Source organism: Amia ocellicauda, chromosome 7, assembly GCF_036373705.1.
Source record: "Amia ocellicauda isolate fAmiCal2 chromosome 7, fAmiCal2.hap1, whole genome shotgun sequence".
NCBI classification, from domain to species: domain Eukaryota; kingdom Metazoa; phylum Chordata; class Actinopteri; order Amiiformes; family Amiidae; genus Amia; species Amia ocellicauda.
This window is the reverse complement of record NC_089856.1, coordinates 29062443-29079342: the sequence shown is the minus strand read 5'-3', so window position 1 is coordinate 29079342 and position 16900 is coordinate 29062443. Positions and strand designations below refer to the sequence as shown.

The following is a 16900-nucleotide window of genomic DNA, read 5'->3' as shown; positions in this document are numbered from 1 at the left end:
GTTTAGCTTTTATTTAGTTTTTTATTCTTTTGTTCAGCATTAAATTCTATGAAACAGAAATACAAAAGGGCATGTAAATAAACAATCATTTGCAAAGGCTAAGGGAAGATACAACTGGAAACCTTTAACTCTCCTAAGAAACAAAGAATCAGATACAAAAAAACAACAAAAAACATGTCTCCTTGCTTTCCGAGACATCTTTACAGTATTAGAGTTGGGAGTGGTCTTTGACTGCACTGCAGCTCATCTCTTTGGAACAGGGGGTACAGGAGTTTCTGTGCAGCACGGGGTCCCTTCTCAGAATAAAAGTCTGTTCCTGTCTACAGCAGGGCTCTCCTCCATGTGTGGTGAACCACCAGACAATAAAGAAAACCCTGGACTGCCCTGCACTGGGGCACAGCCTATTGTTTTAAAACGCCATTGAAGTGGAGCTAGACTCAGCAGAAAAGGAATGTGTTTAAGTACAGCTCTATACATTTTGTTTGGTGTGGGAATATAACAAATATCACAAATAGAGTGAAGCAAAGGGGGACTGCTTAAACTTCTTGAACTTTCCAAAATTATAAAATCAGTCATTCAATTTTCCATTTTATAATTAAAAAATTGTTTTACATTTGTTTAATTCTCTAAAATATTCACTATGTAGTGTGCAATTTCATTTTCCAAGTTTTAACTTCTGAAATTAAAAACTGAAGTGCGAAAGCTCTATCGGAGAAATAAAAAGCTCCAAAACAGGTTGTAGTATAACGGAGGAGCAGGACACTACACTGAGAGTATTTAAATTTTAGGAGACAATTTTGTTTATGTAAAATATTGTCTCCGTGCAGAGGCATCTGATTTTAAGAGTATGAAATTAAAGAAAATATTTCAATTTCACATTTTGAATGCACCTCGAATAGAACATTTTACCCATATTCCCTTTGGAATTGATAAAACACAGCCCTGATTATAATAAGGAATATTGTGTTCACTATCTGCCAAACGGATTCACCCTTTAGTGCAGAGCACACCAACAACTCCCATAGGCAATTATGTTTATAATTTTCATTCATTACATATACGGCTAAGCAGTTGCAGATTATAACGTACGTTTCATTATATTCTCTTGAGATTTCAGTGGTAGACCATATCAAATATAGGCTACATAATATAAGTATTAATATGAAGTAATTTCTGTTCAAATGCCCACTTACTGACATTAGGTATGTCTATATAATGTAAGGATTCCTCTACGACTTCCTCCAATTCTTTGCCCTTTCATTAAGTATATTGTTTTTAATAGTATGACCAGTTATTTTGACTCCCTATCTAATAAAAGATTTCATTCTTCACCAGTGCCAAGGAAGGTCCTAGAGAACCCGTCTGATGGGTTTTCCAACGGATATATTTACATAATCCTGATATTCCTTAAAACACTTTATTCCAATTGTTTTTCCATTTAAAATCATAGGTACCCAATTACATCCATTTGTATATGTTTTGTATTAAATGTGAAAAACAACAAGACCTCCACTTCAGATAACTGGTTCACTTCCAGGTGAGTACCCAGGCAGACACAGGGCAGGTCCTGGAGCAGAGCTGACTGCTGTGTGTGAGTCTTACCTGTCCTGACTGGATGAAGTAGGCCGGCGCCTGTGAGCTGGGGAAGGGCAGCTGCTGCGGGGGGATCATCATCATCTGTGAGGCAGGCGGGTATACGTGTGTGGTGGTCACAGGCCGCGGGGCGCTGCTGGGCTGGACACGGGGCGCATTGCTGGTCAGAGTAGGCCGGTTAGTGTAGTACGGCTGGAGGGGAGGAGAGGGAGTGGTGGAGAGCAAAGAGTTAGACAGCAAGTTTGATCAGTAGATATCTCATAGTGGAGAACTGAACAAGGACTCATTTGAGATCATTTTTTAAGCCAGCCCTGGTACCCGACAGCCACAGTCCTGGATTACCCTTAATCTCTTTAGGAATTTGACAACTGGAAGTAATTACATTAGTAAATTATTTGAAATTAAAATGAAAACCCAGCAGCCCTCCATGACTTTGAATACATTTATTAAATGCATCCAAGATTTGTTCCAAAAAACGATTAAGGGGGAATTATCTAACATCCAGTAGTGTAACCCTCGGGGAAAGGAAAACACTTGCCTGTTGACTGTTTGGTATACCACAAGCGCATTACTATTGTGTATTACTGAATCATAATCCATACATTAGCCTCAGTTTTGTGCTACAGGATTTGCATGCTGTCCAGCACATTTGCACTGGAATAAGAATACTCCCCTGCTGCCACTTCCTTTCAACTTAAGATGGAATCCTTGGGTGAGGGTAACAAACCAATACCACCTGAAGGCAAATTCCTCCATTTCAAAGCCTGCAGTAGGCATTCAAAGCTCTCAACCATTACAAACAGAGGGGGTTTGGGGACTGCTTTTGAGACTTAGAAACTTTGAGCAGACAAGAACATGTAATTAAATAAAATTATGCAAAATCCTGCTAAAGTTCCCAGCTCCTGCTGAAGTATACAGAAGTTTCTATTTCCCACACTCTTGTTGAAAGCTACACAGATTAAGGATCTTAAGCTATAATTCTATCATTTATCTATGAAGTAGATTGTACCATGTTCTTTACACTTAACTATCTGAGTTTTTTTATTATTATATATATATATAAAATGCCTTTAAAGTATACATCCAGTCTGCTGCTGCACAGGAAATGGCCAACGCATTCAAAGTGTGTTCATGTATTTCACTGCCTTCAAGACCTGCAACCAGATATTGGCATAGAGCTCCCCTTTCATTAAGGACTGGGACTAACCCCCCCGCCACCCCCTTCTCAAACCAGTAGGCAACGAGCAGTGTTGCAGTAGTAGATGCAGTAACATGAACCAGAGGTCAGGCAGATGGTTCAGAAATAAATGCAAAAGGAGCGGCTGGGGCAAGGGAGCTCTCGGGAACAGTAGCCACTCTAGACTCGGCTGAAAGAGAGGGGTAACTCTCCTTGTGGGGGAAAAATCAACACTGCCCACAGACCAGTTCCCATACACCAGCTGCAACTGCTACAACTACAGTTCTGGAAGACCAGGAGATGTTCAGTTTCCACATACAACCACAAACCTCACCGAACTCATGATGTGGATTGGATTTAAAACTAACCAGTTCATTCCAGATCTGATGTATTTACTAAACAAAAGATTGCTTTAAAACACCAAACAGATTGGAAGTATTCCTGTCTATATAACACAAATGTATTCACTATACAGCTCTGGAAAAAGTTGAGACCACTGGAAAATTATCAGTTTCTCTGGTTTTACTATTTATAGGCATGTGTTTGGGTGAAATTAACATTAGTTTTATTCTATAAAATACTGACAACATTTCTCACAAATTCCAAATAAAAATGGTCATTTAGACAATTTATTTGCAGAAAATGACACCTGGTCAAAATTACAAAAAAGATGGTGTTGTCAGACCTTGAATAATGCAATGAAAATAAGTTCATATTCATTTTTAAACAATACTAATGTTTTAACTTAAGAAGAGTTCAGAAATCAATATTTGGTGGAATAAGCCTGATTTTCAATAACAGCTTTTATGCATCTTGGCATGAACTACACCAGTCTTTGACATTGATGTTGGGAGACTATGCCACTCCTGGCACAAAAATCCAAGCCGCTCAGCTTTGTTTGATGGCTTGTGACCATCCATCTTCCTCTTGATCACATTCAAGAGGTTTTCAATGGGGTTCAGATGAGATTGGGCTGGCCATGACAGAGTCTTGATCTGGTGGTCCTCCATCCACAACTTGATTGACCTGGCTGTGTGGCATGGAGCATTGTCCTGCTGGAAAAACCAATCCTCAGAGTTTGGGAACATTGTAAGAGCAGAATGAAGCAAGTTTTCTTCAAGGACAACCTTGTACGAGGTTTGCGTCCTTCACAAAGTAAAATCTGCCTGATTCCAGCCTTGCTGAAGCACCCCAGAACACCACCGATCCTCCACCAAATTTCACAGTGGGTGCGAGACACTGTGGCTTGTAGGCCGCTACAGGTCTCCGTAACCATTGGACGACCAAGTATTGGGCAAAGCTGAAAACTGGACTGAGAAGATTACCTTACTCCAGTCCTCTACAGTCCAATCCTTATGGTCTTTTGCAAACCTCAGCCTTGCTCTTTGCTTCTCATTGATGAAGGGCTTTTAGCTAGCTTTGCACGACTTCAGCTGTTTTGAACCATCCTTGACGTGCATTTCACCCCAGCTGCCATTTGCCATTCTTTTTGTAGGCCACGATGTCATCCTACGGTTGTTGAGTGACATTCGAATGAGTTGGCAGTCATTCTGGTCAGTGGAGAGTGGTTTTTGCCACTTACTTTTCCAATTACTTTTGAGGTACTACTAGCACTGTTTTTGCCATCTAGCTGGTCCTATTGCCAGAGGATAGTGATGACCACAGCAGTGTTTTTTATACTTCTCCTCGTTAAATAAGATTTCGTTCAGGTGATCACCTAATCAGTACCTCATTCAGCAGAATTGGAATTCAACAGAATGGCTGCCATACATGCAGATTTAAGAAATTTGCAATGGTCTCAATTTTTTCCAGAGCTGTATGTCACCTTGGATGGAGGTGTCACCCAAGTGAATAACAAATCCTTCCAGAATACAATGCAGGAGCCCTAGGGGTTAGACATTCTTGCTATTGAACCCTATGCTGAAAACATTTTGGTGGAATTCCACATCTTGTTCAGACAGTATGGACCACAGCTACCAGAACAAGCAAGACACCCGCACCAACTGATGTCCGATATGGCCGTTACAATGTCCATAGGTAAGGCACTGGAGAAAGACTAACAATTAAGACCGGACTACTGGCCAGCAAGATTCTGAATGCATTGTTGATGTATAACAAAAATAAATGCATTCCTTAAAACAAAATAGTCTACAGTAGGACTAGAGCTAACAGTGTCCAAATAAAGCCAAACACTTTTCTGAATATATTAATAAAATGAGCTGTAAAAGGAGCCCTTTGAAAAGAGGTACAATAGGAGGGTATAGAGACTGTCCCAAGGGGGGACCATGTTAGTGCTGTACACTGAAGGGGAGTGGGAGTGTCACTCCTCTCCACCCCACTGAGAGAGGAGAGGGGGAAAGGGCCTTTACCTGCAGGGATCTGAATCCTCCCTTTGGCAGCACAAACACAAACAAGAGGAAGCGACAAAGGAAAGAGAGCAGGAGAGAAAGCATTACCTGTCAGCAGTGAGAGCACACACAGAGCAATGTTCACAGAGCACCCCCCCACCCCCACAGAGCCCTCATTAAACAAGCAGCATGCAAGACTGACACGAGCCAATTTGTTTGAATTTAAGTTATGAATGATACTTCTACATTCAAAAAAATAAAACATGAAACAATACACACATTAACTAAGGACATTTTATAACAGGGTGATTCTTTATACAATGCTAGCAGTGTAGGCTACAAAACAAATCACTGGCACCACTTCCACACTTTCAAGATGAGATAAGGGTTTGACATCTCAGATCTGAAAGAGCAAGGTACATGGAGGTGCCAAGGCAGGAGAGCAGTTAAATGGAGAAATGACTGCACACCCATTTCGGAGCTGCAATTTTATCAGTAGGAGATCCCTCCTTCTTCACAGTAGCACCCAGAGCCTCATACTGGTCTCCCTGTCAGTGCCACTGTTATTAGGGCAATCTGCTGCATGCCCTCATTAAGAGTCTCCCGTTACTATTAATATCTCCTGATAAAGGAGGTGCAGTGTGCTCTGTACCATTAACATCTCTCTCGAGGCCTTCATTCACAACAGCGAGAGACTTCAACAAGGCAGATAATTAGGTCTGATCTTCAAATCTTTCCAAAAGCTAAAAGTAAATGCAATTCATTCTTATAATGGAACAGAACTGTAACATCCATTACCCCACCCCACTCACTCCCAAGCTCACCTATTTTTTTTTTATTTATTTTTTTACTTAAAGATCTACACTTCTAAACCAACCAGGTGTGTTAGAAGGAACTGACGTTTTGTAGGTTTGAACACGAGAAATGAAAAGGTTGTGGATGAGGGCGAGTGGGCGGAAAGACCATTGGAATTACCGGTGACACTATCAGACCTTAAAACAGGCTTAGTTTGACTTAAATTTAGAATGCTTTGTTTAATCAGACATGCCGATGGCAGTCAATTAAATGACCCATTCCCCCCACCCCCAAGTCACAAAGAACTCAAAGGACTCTGAGCCCCCTAGCCCACTCCACACCAGAGTAATGTTAGTACCTGCTGGTGTAAAGCACGAGGACCTGCAGCGAACTAGAGGGGAAAGCAAGAGAGAGTGTCAAATCACACTGACAGGAGAGAGACAGAATACACAGGGTTAAAATTAAAAAAAGCACTGGTTATTCACAAACAGCAGAAATGCACACACAGCTGCCTGAAGCGCAAGATGAGGCTAAGACCTTCATACACACACATACACCCGCATTAAACATTGCATCCTGAGCAGGGGGATTCAGAGGACAGGCGTGATGCTATGCCCTGTTTATACAGTGACAGGTGAGCTTTGAGGGACACTGTAAATCCCCTAAGCAAGTTTACACTGGGAATTTTACTTTCTTATCCATTGCCTGGTGAGGAGCTGTAGAGTAAGAGTCATTTTTCCTGTCATACTGGAGCAGTCCTGGGATCAGTAAAGCCCCAAAAGTTCATACACCAGCCTCCTTTCCAAGAAAACTTTAACGGCTGTACAAAATTTGAACATAGATGAAAGAGAGAGATCTATATTGGCTGTAAAGTTACTGTGCTGCAACAGCCGTAGTTAAGAATGACTTCAGTGGCCCATTACCAGGAACATAAGCCAATAACTTATCCTCAGTATAAAGAACTTTGCACACATGACTTCAGGAATTGGCAGCACCCACTCAGTGTTGCCAAGTAAAGTACAAAAGCTACTTCAGTAAATCGGTCAGAACCATAAATAAACCTAGTCAGAAACAGTGAAGCATAATTTAAGCTAGAAAGAAATTGTTCAAGGCTACTGGCAAATGTAGCATTTGTGGCTTGTAATTGTGTTAGAAGGGGTAATGCGGCCCAGGCAGTTATTTGACACCTGGACTTGTGGCACACTGATTAATTTTGATCCCTCACCACTGGTTTAGACGAACAAAAGATTGACAAACTATGTGGAAATGATTGGCCATAGTCTTGACTGATGCACCAATGTGGGTATTTCAGTTATCCCTCAGTGCTACCCTTCCTCCAAGCTGAGCTGCAGGAAGCCAGGAAAGACCAAGGACTTGTGGGAAGCATACCTGTCGAGGCTGGGGCGGGGTGTTCATTTGTGGTGGCGGTGGGGTGGCAAAGACTACAGGGGCGGAAGGTTGTCCCGGGGGAAACTGTTGCTGGAAGAGTAAGAGAAGACCAGTTAAAATGTGCAAACACTGTTCACTACACCAAAAACAATTACAGTTCTAAACATTGTATATGGAACTTTATTGTGATGCGTCAGGATGTCTTAAATGTAGATTTCATTCCTTCCTTTCCTCTCCCGCCTTGAAAAATGAAATGTGCGCCCTGGACTAGAAATGGAACAAGGCTGTTTAAAAACAATGACACTGCTATACTGATATTTTAGATGCTGGACACTAAAAAAAAAAAAAGTTGGACATAGACTATGAAACCTCTTAAATACTTCGCTCCCAGTCTTTCTGTGCAAACTCACTCAAAATAAAGTATGAACTATCCAGGAATCATTCTTTACTTCTATTCAACAGCCTGAAGCGTGTGAATCCAGCGCCGGCACTAGCTGCTGTGCTTGGGAGTCATTTTCAAGGACACAAACTAGAGCTGGAGGTTACCTGAGAGAGGCCGGGTGAGGGGGCGGGGTGGGGGACAGTGGGGGGTCCTGCTATAGGCTGCGGTGCTTTATTCATTTCATGTGGTGCTGCATAGGGAGCCTCGCACCTGCTTGGAAACCTGAGAGGAGAGGATGAGAAAGACATTAGACATTAAAAATTAGACCTCCTCGACAAGCTTTCAATCCAACTCCCTTCCTAAGAGTGCGTGGAACAAAGCTCCAACACTCTGCGCATTATAGTAAGGTGAATTCACCTCAGGGCATTGCCAATAATACAATTTCTTCCATTAGAACTCTAAATTCCTCATCTACACAAAATTAAATGGTTTACACTACACGAAGGGGCCTTTAAAGGATGCTAAAAGATTAAATCACTTCACAAACTATAATGCAATTTACATTTACAGTTTTACCTTTTAAACATCATAGGCTTATCTGTTTTAAGCACCTGGAAGCTTATCACAGCAGCCTAGGCAAAACCGCTAATGAATACATTAGTGTACACAGTGCTTCGCCGTCTGTTTCAGCATCCGGATAAACCTTTCATACATTTTATAAACTTATGCACTGAGTCTTGGTGGCATAATTTTCTGTTTGTTTTTAAGTAAGGGGTCTATCAAGAGGAAAACAAATAATCGCATGACAGATACATACAATTTGGAACTTTACAACTCCCAGGGTAGGGGGTCACGAGCAGAGGAGCAGTGCCAATTCTGTGGGGCTCTCCTCTCGTCACCCTGGAAGACAGCAGGAAGGGCAGGGTTAGGTAATGACCACACCCTAGGCATGTTAAAGACAATCTACCTGGTGGGAAACGGGAGAACACCATACACTGTCTGGGCTCGTGTGTGCTTTCTAGGACTGTACTGTGCAGCACACTAGGCCAATGTTTCAGAATCAGTGTGCAGTCAGGCATGAGCAGGTGTACATGTGAAATTTTGTCACATGAGAAGTACATAACATATAATGGAGTAGAAGTGTGCAAGAATAGTATGTACATCTGTGGTGAGAAACTCCCATCTACAGAATCTTGGTGGAGCTCATTGTTAATGTTGTAAAGACTAAAATATATATATATATATATATATATAAAATGTGATAAAACATTAAACAAATTCCTCCAACTTGGTGCATATGCAGCAGATTGTTTCATTTTTGTGGTTTGTTTTAACATCAGAGTACAACGCAGATTCAAAACTTTGTTCGAGACGCTCAGGCGGGAGGGGTGATGGTTATTTTGAGGTATATGATGTACCGCACCCCCTTTTCACACCTACGCAAAACTTTGCCGCAGTGGCAGCGTCTCGGCAGACTGGCTATAAACCGTCTTTCTTACTCACTCCTTTCTTCAATCTCAGATTAAACCACAAAAACGTGCATCTGCCAACACCCTCTGTTGCCCCTTCCATCACTACCTTGAGAGAAGGGTTTGCCACTTCCAAGTATACGAGTAAGCTTATCTTCCTCCAACCTGCAACAGTGTGGTTAATTCACTGCTCCCCAAGTCACTCACATTTGACACAAATAACTATTTCAGTCTATCAATGACCTTACAACAGCTTGGGAGGTATGAATTACACCAAAAGATTGAATCACCACTAAATAAAAGATTGAAGGACAGTTCAATGGAACAAAATGTATAGTATCTATATAGAAAGTGAACACAAGAAACCACAGCTCACCCTGCCTTCCAGAGAAGGAGACATTGCTAGCTGCCATATTCTGTAGCAACAGACGGAAATAAACTCTGGCTGATCACATCCCTGACTAGCATTCGTTACACAACTGGCAGTTCCTCAGCAGTCGGACCGGGTCTCCCCCTGCAGTCCTCGCTACCACGTCTCCTGGGATGAAGCCTGGAGGCTCAACAAGCACAGACATGAACCCTGCTGCCTAACGCCTCCTATCTCACACTCAGCCTCCCTCTTGCACACTGATGGATGGCCTAGTTCTGACCTGAGCCACACAACACAGGCCTCACCCCAAACCTTCTGCCACCCAGAACCCCAGCAATGTCTGGTCTCTGAAATGCCTGGTGTGGCTGCTGCAGCTTTACAGGATCCCTACCCCACATATTTCACCCGATTCCTTTTCCACCTCCTGCACTCACTCCTACTGGCTCCAAGACTTAAGCCTTCCCTTACTGCTTCTGCTTTACTGAGGTTTTTGGATCACATTCATAGTAAAATGCAAACAAAACAGACAGAAGTAATCCTCCAGTGTTTGAACCACAGACTTTACAGCAGCTACAATATCTGCCTCTGCCACACAAACAAAGCAAAGTCCAACACAAGAATGCAATGAACGGCAGTTCAAAGTTAGTCGACCCCAATTCTTCCCTACATAGTCAACTAGTTCTATTCTGAACACAAACCTACAGGCCTAGACTATGTGACCTATGCGGATCATGGCATTTAAAACTAAAGGGCTGTCAGCTGAAAAAGGAACATGTCTGAAACACAAACTCGGATAAAATTATAGGTTTTGTAAGGGGAAAAGCCTCAATAGAGATTTTGTATTCTACCCCACCCAAAACCTCAAGCTTTGATAACAAGAGGTGCTCAAGCTGTTGTTGTCAGGGAACAGATTAAGGCTTTGGAGAGGAGCGCCTGGGTGGGGGCAGGGAGTGTGGACAGCCCGATAACACTGACAGCCCATCCTTTCTTATTTTTTTTTTTTTTTGAAAGAGCAGAAGGATAGGAGGGGAAAACCAAGAAACATCCCATACTTTTCAGTGTGAACATCTAGAGTAAGTTGCCCAGATGACTATGAGGTTGTGGTGCACCGCAGGCTTACTAGATAGATATCCTAGGCTAGGACATAGAGCGATGATGGCGGAGAGTATGACAATACTCATAACACCTGAGCTACAACTGAGCCACAAAGGATAAATGTCATGACAGGCCTATGATTCATTTCCAGTTCATGGAGCAAAATCCTAGGTGAAAAGTAACCGCTGTACCACAGCAGTGCTACTCCTCTCCTGCCGACAGAACACACGGCCGCCCGCCAGAAGAACAGCATGTCAGGCCGTGGACAATCTATAAATCACTGCGACAGGAAGCAGCATCTACGGTCACATGGTGTCCATTTCGCAAGAAGCACGCAAGAAACTGCCTTTAATGAAACTAGCAAGATTGTTTTACTCACGACAGCAGTTACCAAAACTGGGTGTTAGCAGTCAATCAAAGCCAAAAATCAGGGGTGTGCCCAAATTCATAAGGTATTAGCAATCCCCCGTTAGCATGTTAAACGGGTTTCGTTTAAAATGGAAGAAAATCTGATAAACTTGAAGGACAAGTAGTACTACACTAAAGATTGAAAAATCCTGACACCTGCCTTTCCCAGTTTAATCCAGTCCCCTTAGACTGAAGAGAAATGTGCTGAATGCTAGTCTTTAACCTCTTACTCATTCAGTGATAAGCTTAATGAGCCCCCCAAGAAACCCAACCAACCCAATTGACACTGCATTCACAACATGACTTGGCAGTTTGGTCCATCTGGAGATCAATACAAAAGGATGAGCTGTTCTTTTGTTTCCACGTGGCCAGGACTCAGCCTCACAAACTGGAGATGAAAACAATTGTGGGGTTATCAGCTGACCCCATAGTTTATTAACCTAACAGATGGTATCCTTTAAAACTGCCCCCCACTTCCCCACCCTGCCCTTGCCAATAGGTCAGCAAAGAATTCCTACAGAGCACAAAAAGCCTGACCTCAATGATAGATGGGTCTGTGATCCTGGGTCAGAGGGACTTTCGATAACCAGACTTCTGGAATAAACACCACTGAACAGCAGCAGGAGAGAGGGGGGGGGGGAAATCAAAGACCAAACATCACAAGTCTGCGTAGTGGGTGGGGGGTGTTACTGGGAGTGTGCAAGTCTAATTGGTTTGTTTGATAATGCTTGGACAATAGGAGAAGCATAGGCACTATAACACAGTCTATGTATTAATATTGACGGAAAGTCACAAAGCAATGCAAACAGTCAAAGCCCTGTGTTTGAACTGTAGGTGTGAGTCAGCACCACATGAGTCAATGAGTTGACTTTAAGGAAACTGCATTGAGACTGGGGAAAAAGAAAGCAAAAAAAAAAAAATCACATGGTTATGGGTCAATTCAATGTTATGCTTCATTGAAGGGATTTCTAAAACACAGGATGTAATGCAGGAAGGAAGGACACTCGTACGGGATAGCTTAAACACATTAACAACTTTTGCTTATAACGTGGGCAGAATTTCTAACTCAAAATGCCAATTTAACTCACTGCAGAAAATAATATGGGTGTTTAAAGTAAAGGGAGTTACTGGTATTCATATTTATTTTCATTTAAAAACAGTTATGCTGTGATAGGAGGGTGCAACACCTAGCACCCCACAACAAAAAAAGCAGCATAGTCACTAACAAATGAGGACAGGACAGCTCTGCTTAGATCAAAAACCAGTTCTTCAGGGAGTCCCCCACCAGAACATTTAAATTTTCAGACACTCCACCCAAAATGTTAGTTGTGATCCAAACAGAACTGGGATCGTCGAATTTCCCGTGTGGGTGGGGCTGTTAACAAGGTGAAGATCCAAGACTCACAAACTGTTGGAGACGGGATGCCTACATTAGCCAAGATAAAACAGTGAAACATTAGTAAAGCATTCTAAAGAATGAACATCAGCACAGTTTTTTTTGTTTTTTAAGGTAAGAAAATGCTCATTTGGCAGAAAGTAGCTTATACATTTTCCCCCAATGAAAATTGGGTTGGTGCATAATGCAGAAGTTATCAGAAAGTAAGTTCCAGAAAAGGGCTGGCGTTCCTTTAAAAGACAGGCTGTGTGTGTGTGGGCCCAGAGGGACACTGCGATTGTGCTGAGTGGGCACAGCTGGGGGGAGGGGCGGGCACTGTGAGGCACAAACTGCCCATTCACACAGGGGCCAAACCTGATCTGGGGGGCAGCTTTGATCTACAAATGTAAAAAAAAAAAAAACTCCCAAACAGCAGTCCCATCTGTGTACATTTCCCAACACTCCTCCCAACAAACAGTGGACTAATCCACAAACACAGACCAGCAGCCTCTCAATGGGCATCACAGAGCAGACAAACTCTGGGGTGAGAGCAGACACAGTGCCGGGATGCAGGAGCACAGCCTGTCAGCGCTCTGAGAACCTCCCTGCCTCCTACTGACAAGATCCTTTCTGCAAAGTACCCTGCTCTCATAAAACCCAGCACAACATCCAAGGTTCAGTGTAAACAAACTAAATTGCATTAAATGATGAAGACCCACTGCGAAAAGCAATCAATGCACTCATCCAGCACACTACTTCAGCCCTAGCAAAAGACGGCTGCTCCGTCAGGTCGGGCCCACCAGATATATAGCTACCGTCAATCGTGTGTGCGACTGTGCGTCTGCGCATTTATCCTGGCGTGCGTGTAGAAAAGCTGGAGCACCACCATTGCAGACCCTTCCCATTTTGGGGTAAGAGCCAAGCAAAGACATGCTGTGAGAAATAACGGCAATCGCAATACATGCCACAAAGGCCTAGTAAATCACAAAACGACACACCAACGCTTCGGCAATGGCAATTAACTACGAACAAATCAGATCCGCCTCAATGCAAGTAGAGGCGCATGGAACAATGAAAAAAAAACGCAGTGCAACCGAAAGCCAAATTAAGAAATCTATAAATTCAAATTAATTAAAAGAAATTGTGCTGACATGCCCCACCCTGGATCTCTCTGCTGGTAAGCAGACTCTTTTTGCACTCTTACACAGGCTACTCCATGCTTGCACAAGCACTCCCTTCCATGAAGCAAACATACATACTTGCACACAGACAAACACACACGAGCGAAGACAGCATATACACAACTACACTCCTTTAACATTAAAAGAAAAAGCACTTGCAGCTCTTACCCTTCTAATCACTTTCAAACCCCCCCCTCTCTCAGTACAGGCCTGTCAGGTGTCTACAGTCTGACAGAGGCATGGCTCGGGAGCAGGCCTGCGGCACACCCTGCCCTGGGAGAGCCAGAGGAGATCCCTGTGCCCTTTCTGGCTGGGGGCATTGCCCAAACATGGCAAGACCCTACTGTAGTACAGCACAGCGAGCAAGAATGAGGCCTTGCAGTAGCAGTAGCACACAGTCAGCCCTCCCCTCTCTCGCAGGCTGCTGGGAGAGGATACGGCACATGTGGAAGCCGCAGATATCTGATCGCAGGCTCTGTGCTGCACTGCAGACTTGCACATAGAGAGAGAGAGAGAGAGAGAGAGAGAGAGAGAGAGGGAGGGTTAAGGAAGATAGATAAAGGGGGGGGTGCTGAAACTAGAAATGCAAGAGCTCAGACCGCACCCACTAGCTTCCGAGAGGAAAGACACTGAAGCAGACACCCATTCAGACACGGACCATTGGTCATCCACGGCGTCCCCACCACAAGAGTGAGACCTGACAGCTTTCAGCAAGATTTTAAACACACAATGGCGACAGGAAGAATCCACAGGGAGTCAGCGGCTGTGACAGGAGCAAGCCTTTGACAACCCAGCTGGGATCTTTGCATTCAGACCACATGCCAGGGAGGAAAGAAGATGCAACACTGTACCAAGAGAATACATTCTTACAATTGAGTCAGATGTCACGTTAAGATTGAACAGTCAGTAATGGTGTTGAATGAGACAGAATTGAATCAGTGCTCCCAGGGCTTGTGGTTCAGTGACACTCTTGGGTGACAGCGCAGTGTTGTTGAACGGCAAGCGAAGGACAACAGCACTATTGTTTCTTACACTCGCCCCAATCCACAGAATGACAAATCACTTTTAAACAAAGTCCACAAACTAGCCTGTAGCTGCACGGCACAAGAAACTATATTTCAATCGTCTTCCAAAAAAAAGCACCTGTTCTACCCAATGTTCCGTTAAATTGAAAATACTAATATTTTCAACTTAAAGGGATACTTCGATATTTCTGCATTTTAGCCCGATTCCTTACTAACCCAGAGTCCTACAAATCTGGGGAAACTTCAATAATGTGCTTCCAGTTTGAAGAAATTTGAATTTTTCGATTCGTTACCATAGCACTACTGATGGAAGTCAATGGTCGCAAAAAGCTGAACTTCCAAAAACCAGCTAATAGATCTTTAAAATACTCAAAAGCAGGGTGGAAGTCTATACAAAATCAAAATAAATGTGATGGGTATGTTCAAAAGTATTATTGTTTTGGAAATCTCACTGAACTACGCATGTCATTAGCTGTGATGAAGTCGGCGCAAGAATATGCTCGCAATTGTAAACACGGAGAACAGGCAGCACCAAAAATAGCCCGCAAATCAGAAAGTATGTAGAAACTAATTTCTTACCATTACCAGTAAATTAACAAATGTATTGAACTATTTACTATTTATAGTATTGTAAGACTACAAAATACAAATAGCCAAGCTTTTGAGTATTTAAAAGGTCTATTAGCCCTTTCTTGATAGTCAGCATCTTGCGACTGTCTGCTTATATTAGTTGTGCTATGCTAACTAAACTAATTTCTAATTTCTTCAAACTGGATGCCCAGAACCTAAAAAAGGTTTCCACGGATTCATAGGACTCTGGGTGAGTAAGCAATCAGGCTAAAAAGCCAAAACACAGAAGTTAAGTGGTTGGCAATACTGAAAATAATGCACAGAAGCAAAAGTCTGTCAAAGCTGTTCCTCTACTGTTAGAGTAAGACAGTACAAGTCATTACGGTCATTGGACTTGGAATCAAAGCCATAACAGCATCACAGACTAGCATGAAGTCTAAAAGTCATTCGTAAAGCATGCCAAGGATCTTCTAAGAATGGTGATGTTTACCAAAGGGAATCAGAATTATGAACATGTGGTTTCCAAGATTATATAATTCTATATACTCCTGGTCTCCTCCAAAGTGCAAAGCCGACCTTTTCCAGCACTGCAAACGTACATGCGTCCCGAAGACATGCTATTTTTCATTTTGGTAAACCTAGTCATTTGACTTCTAAATTGAAATGGCCTGTGGATTGAGTTACACCCAATCCCCTTAAGGCTTAGTACACCTGATCTAAACGAGTGGCTTCCTTTCCAGACGCCCATGACAATGGGGTTAAAGTGAATGGGAAATCTACGACGAGTATAGACCTCTAGTATGCTTCACTAGAATTTAGGACAGACAGCCAATGGGTAATTAGCAGGTTTGAGCCAGTCACCCAACAAAGACAATGGAGAACAAAAGGATGAGCATATACGGATGCACTATTACCCCAAGCAAGTCAATATTCAGAGTGATTTTCCCTCCCCCAACCCACATGGATGAAAGCCAGCCTGGAGTGGTTTCCCTGGTTATCCCCTCACACAAGAAAGTTCCCTAGGAATCTACAGTTTTAAGCCTCTTATTCACAATGCTATCAGGAGGTGCCATCTGTTGAGACAAAGCACACAGGGGCAGCAGGACTCTGTTCCTGAATGAAGCATCCAGACAGTCCAAACTAACATGTCCCAGTAGTGCATTTCACAAAAATGAAGCTTTATTTTTTTTTAAGTCAAACTACAGAGAAAAAAAAAAACAGCATACCATATCCTTCTATAGTGTTATCCCACTATATACACGACTTAAATGCAATGGTAAGGTGAACAGAGAGAGAGTAGCACAAGTGTCTGAAATGTTAGTTGCACAGAATAAGAGCCCCCCACAGACACACAGTGCCCAGCGTAAGCGCCTGAATAATGATCACGTCCTACTGAGCACAGACGAGCACACCAGACAGCGCTATTGATCGCAGACAGCAGAATTGACGAATTGGAAACTTGTAATGCAAATATCAATATCGACGACCTAATTTAAAGGTGCCGAAAAAAAACACCTCCACCTCAAATCTCACAGACTACAACACAGGTATAGAGTAAAAGCCGGCTGCGCCGTTCAGAGTGGCATCCATTTTGAACCAAACCCTAAAGCTCGCATGGCGTTTGTTGCCAAAAATGATGGGTAGCACCGAAATTAAATTTGACCGTATGAATGCAAAACAACCTTTCGATTAGCTGCTACAACATACCTGCACATCCCGACGC

The 16900-nt window shown here is 42.9% G+C and overlaps 1 protein-coding gene across 11 annotated transcripts in view; it reads right to left on the bottom strand.

Moving 5' to 3' along the window:
- LOC136753162 (eukaryotic translation initiation factor 4 gamma 1) overlaps positions 1 to 16900 on the bottom strand; it is a 47631-nt gene that overhangs the window by 27297 nt on the left and 3434 nt on the right. For 7 of the 11 annotated variants that reach the window (XM_066709037.1, XM_066709041.1, XM_066709036.1 and 4 more), the window contains exons 2-7: positions 8502 to 8584; positions 7849 to 7966; positions 7303 to 7392; positions 6272 to 6304; positions 5140 to 5160; positions 1603 to 1785 (exon numbers count right to left, since the gene is read on the bottom strand). In XM_066709037.1, the coding sequence (XP_066565134.1) occupies positions 1603 to 1785; positions 5140 to 5160; positions 6272 to 6304; positions 7303 to 7392; positions 7849 to 7923 (402 nt within the window). In that variant the 5' untranslated portion in view covers positions 7924 to 7966; positions 8502 to 8584. Of the gene's footprint in view, positions 1 to 1602; positions 1786 to 5139; positions 5161 to 6271; positions 6305 to 7302; positions 7393 to 7848; positions 7967 to 8501; positions 8585 to 13750; positions 14027 to 16900 lie in introns of those variants that run through there. The other 4 variants (XM_066709046.1, XM_066709045.1, XM_066709039.1 and 1 more) reach the window with 3 other exon arrangements.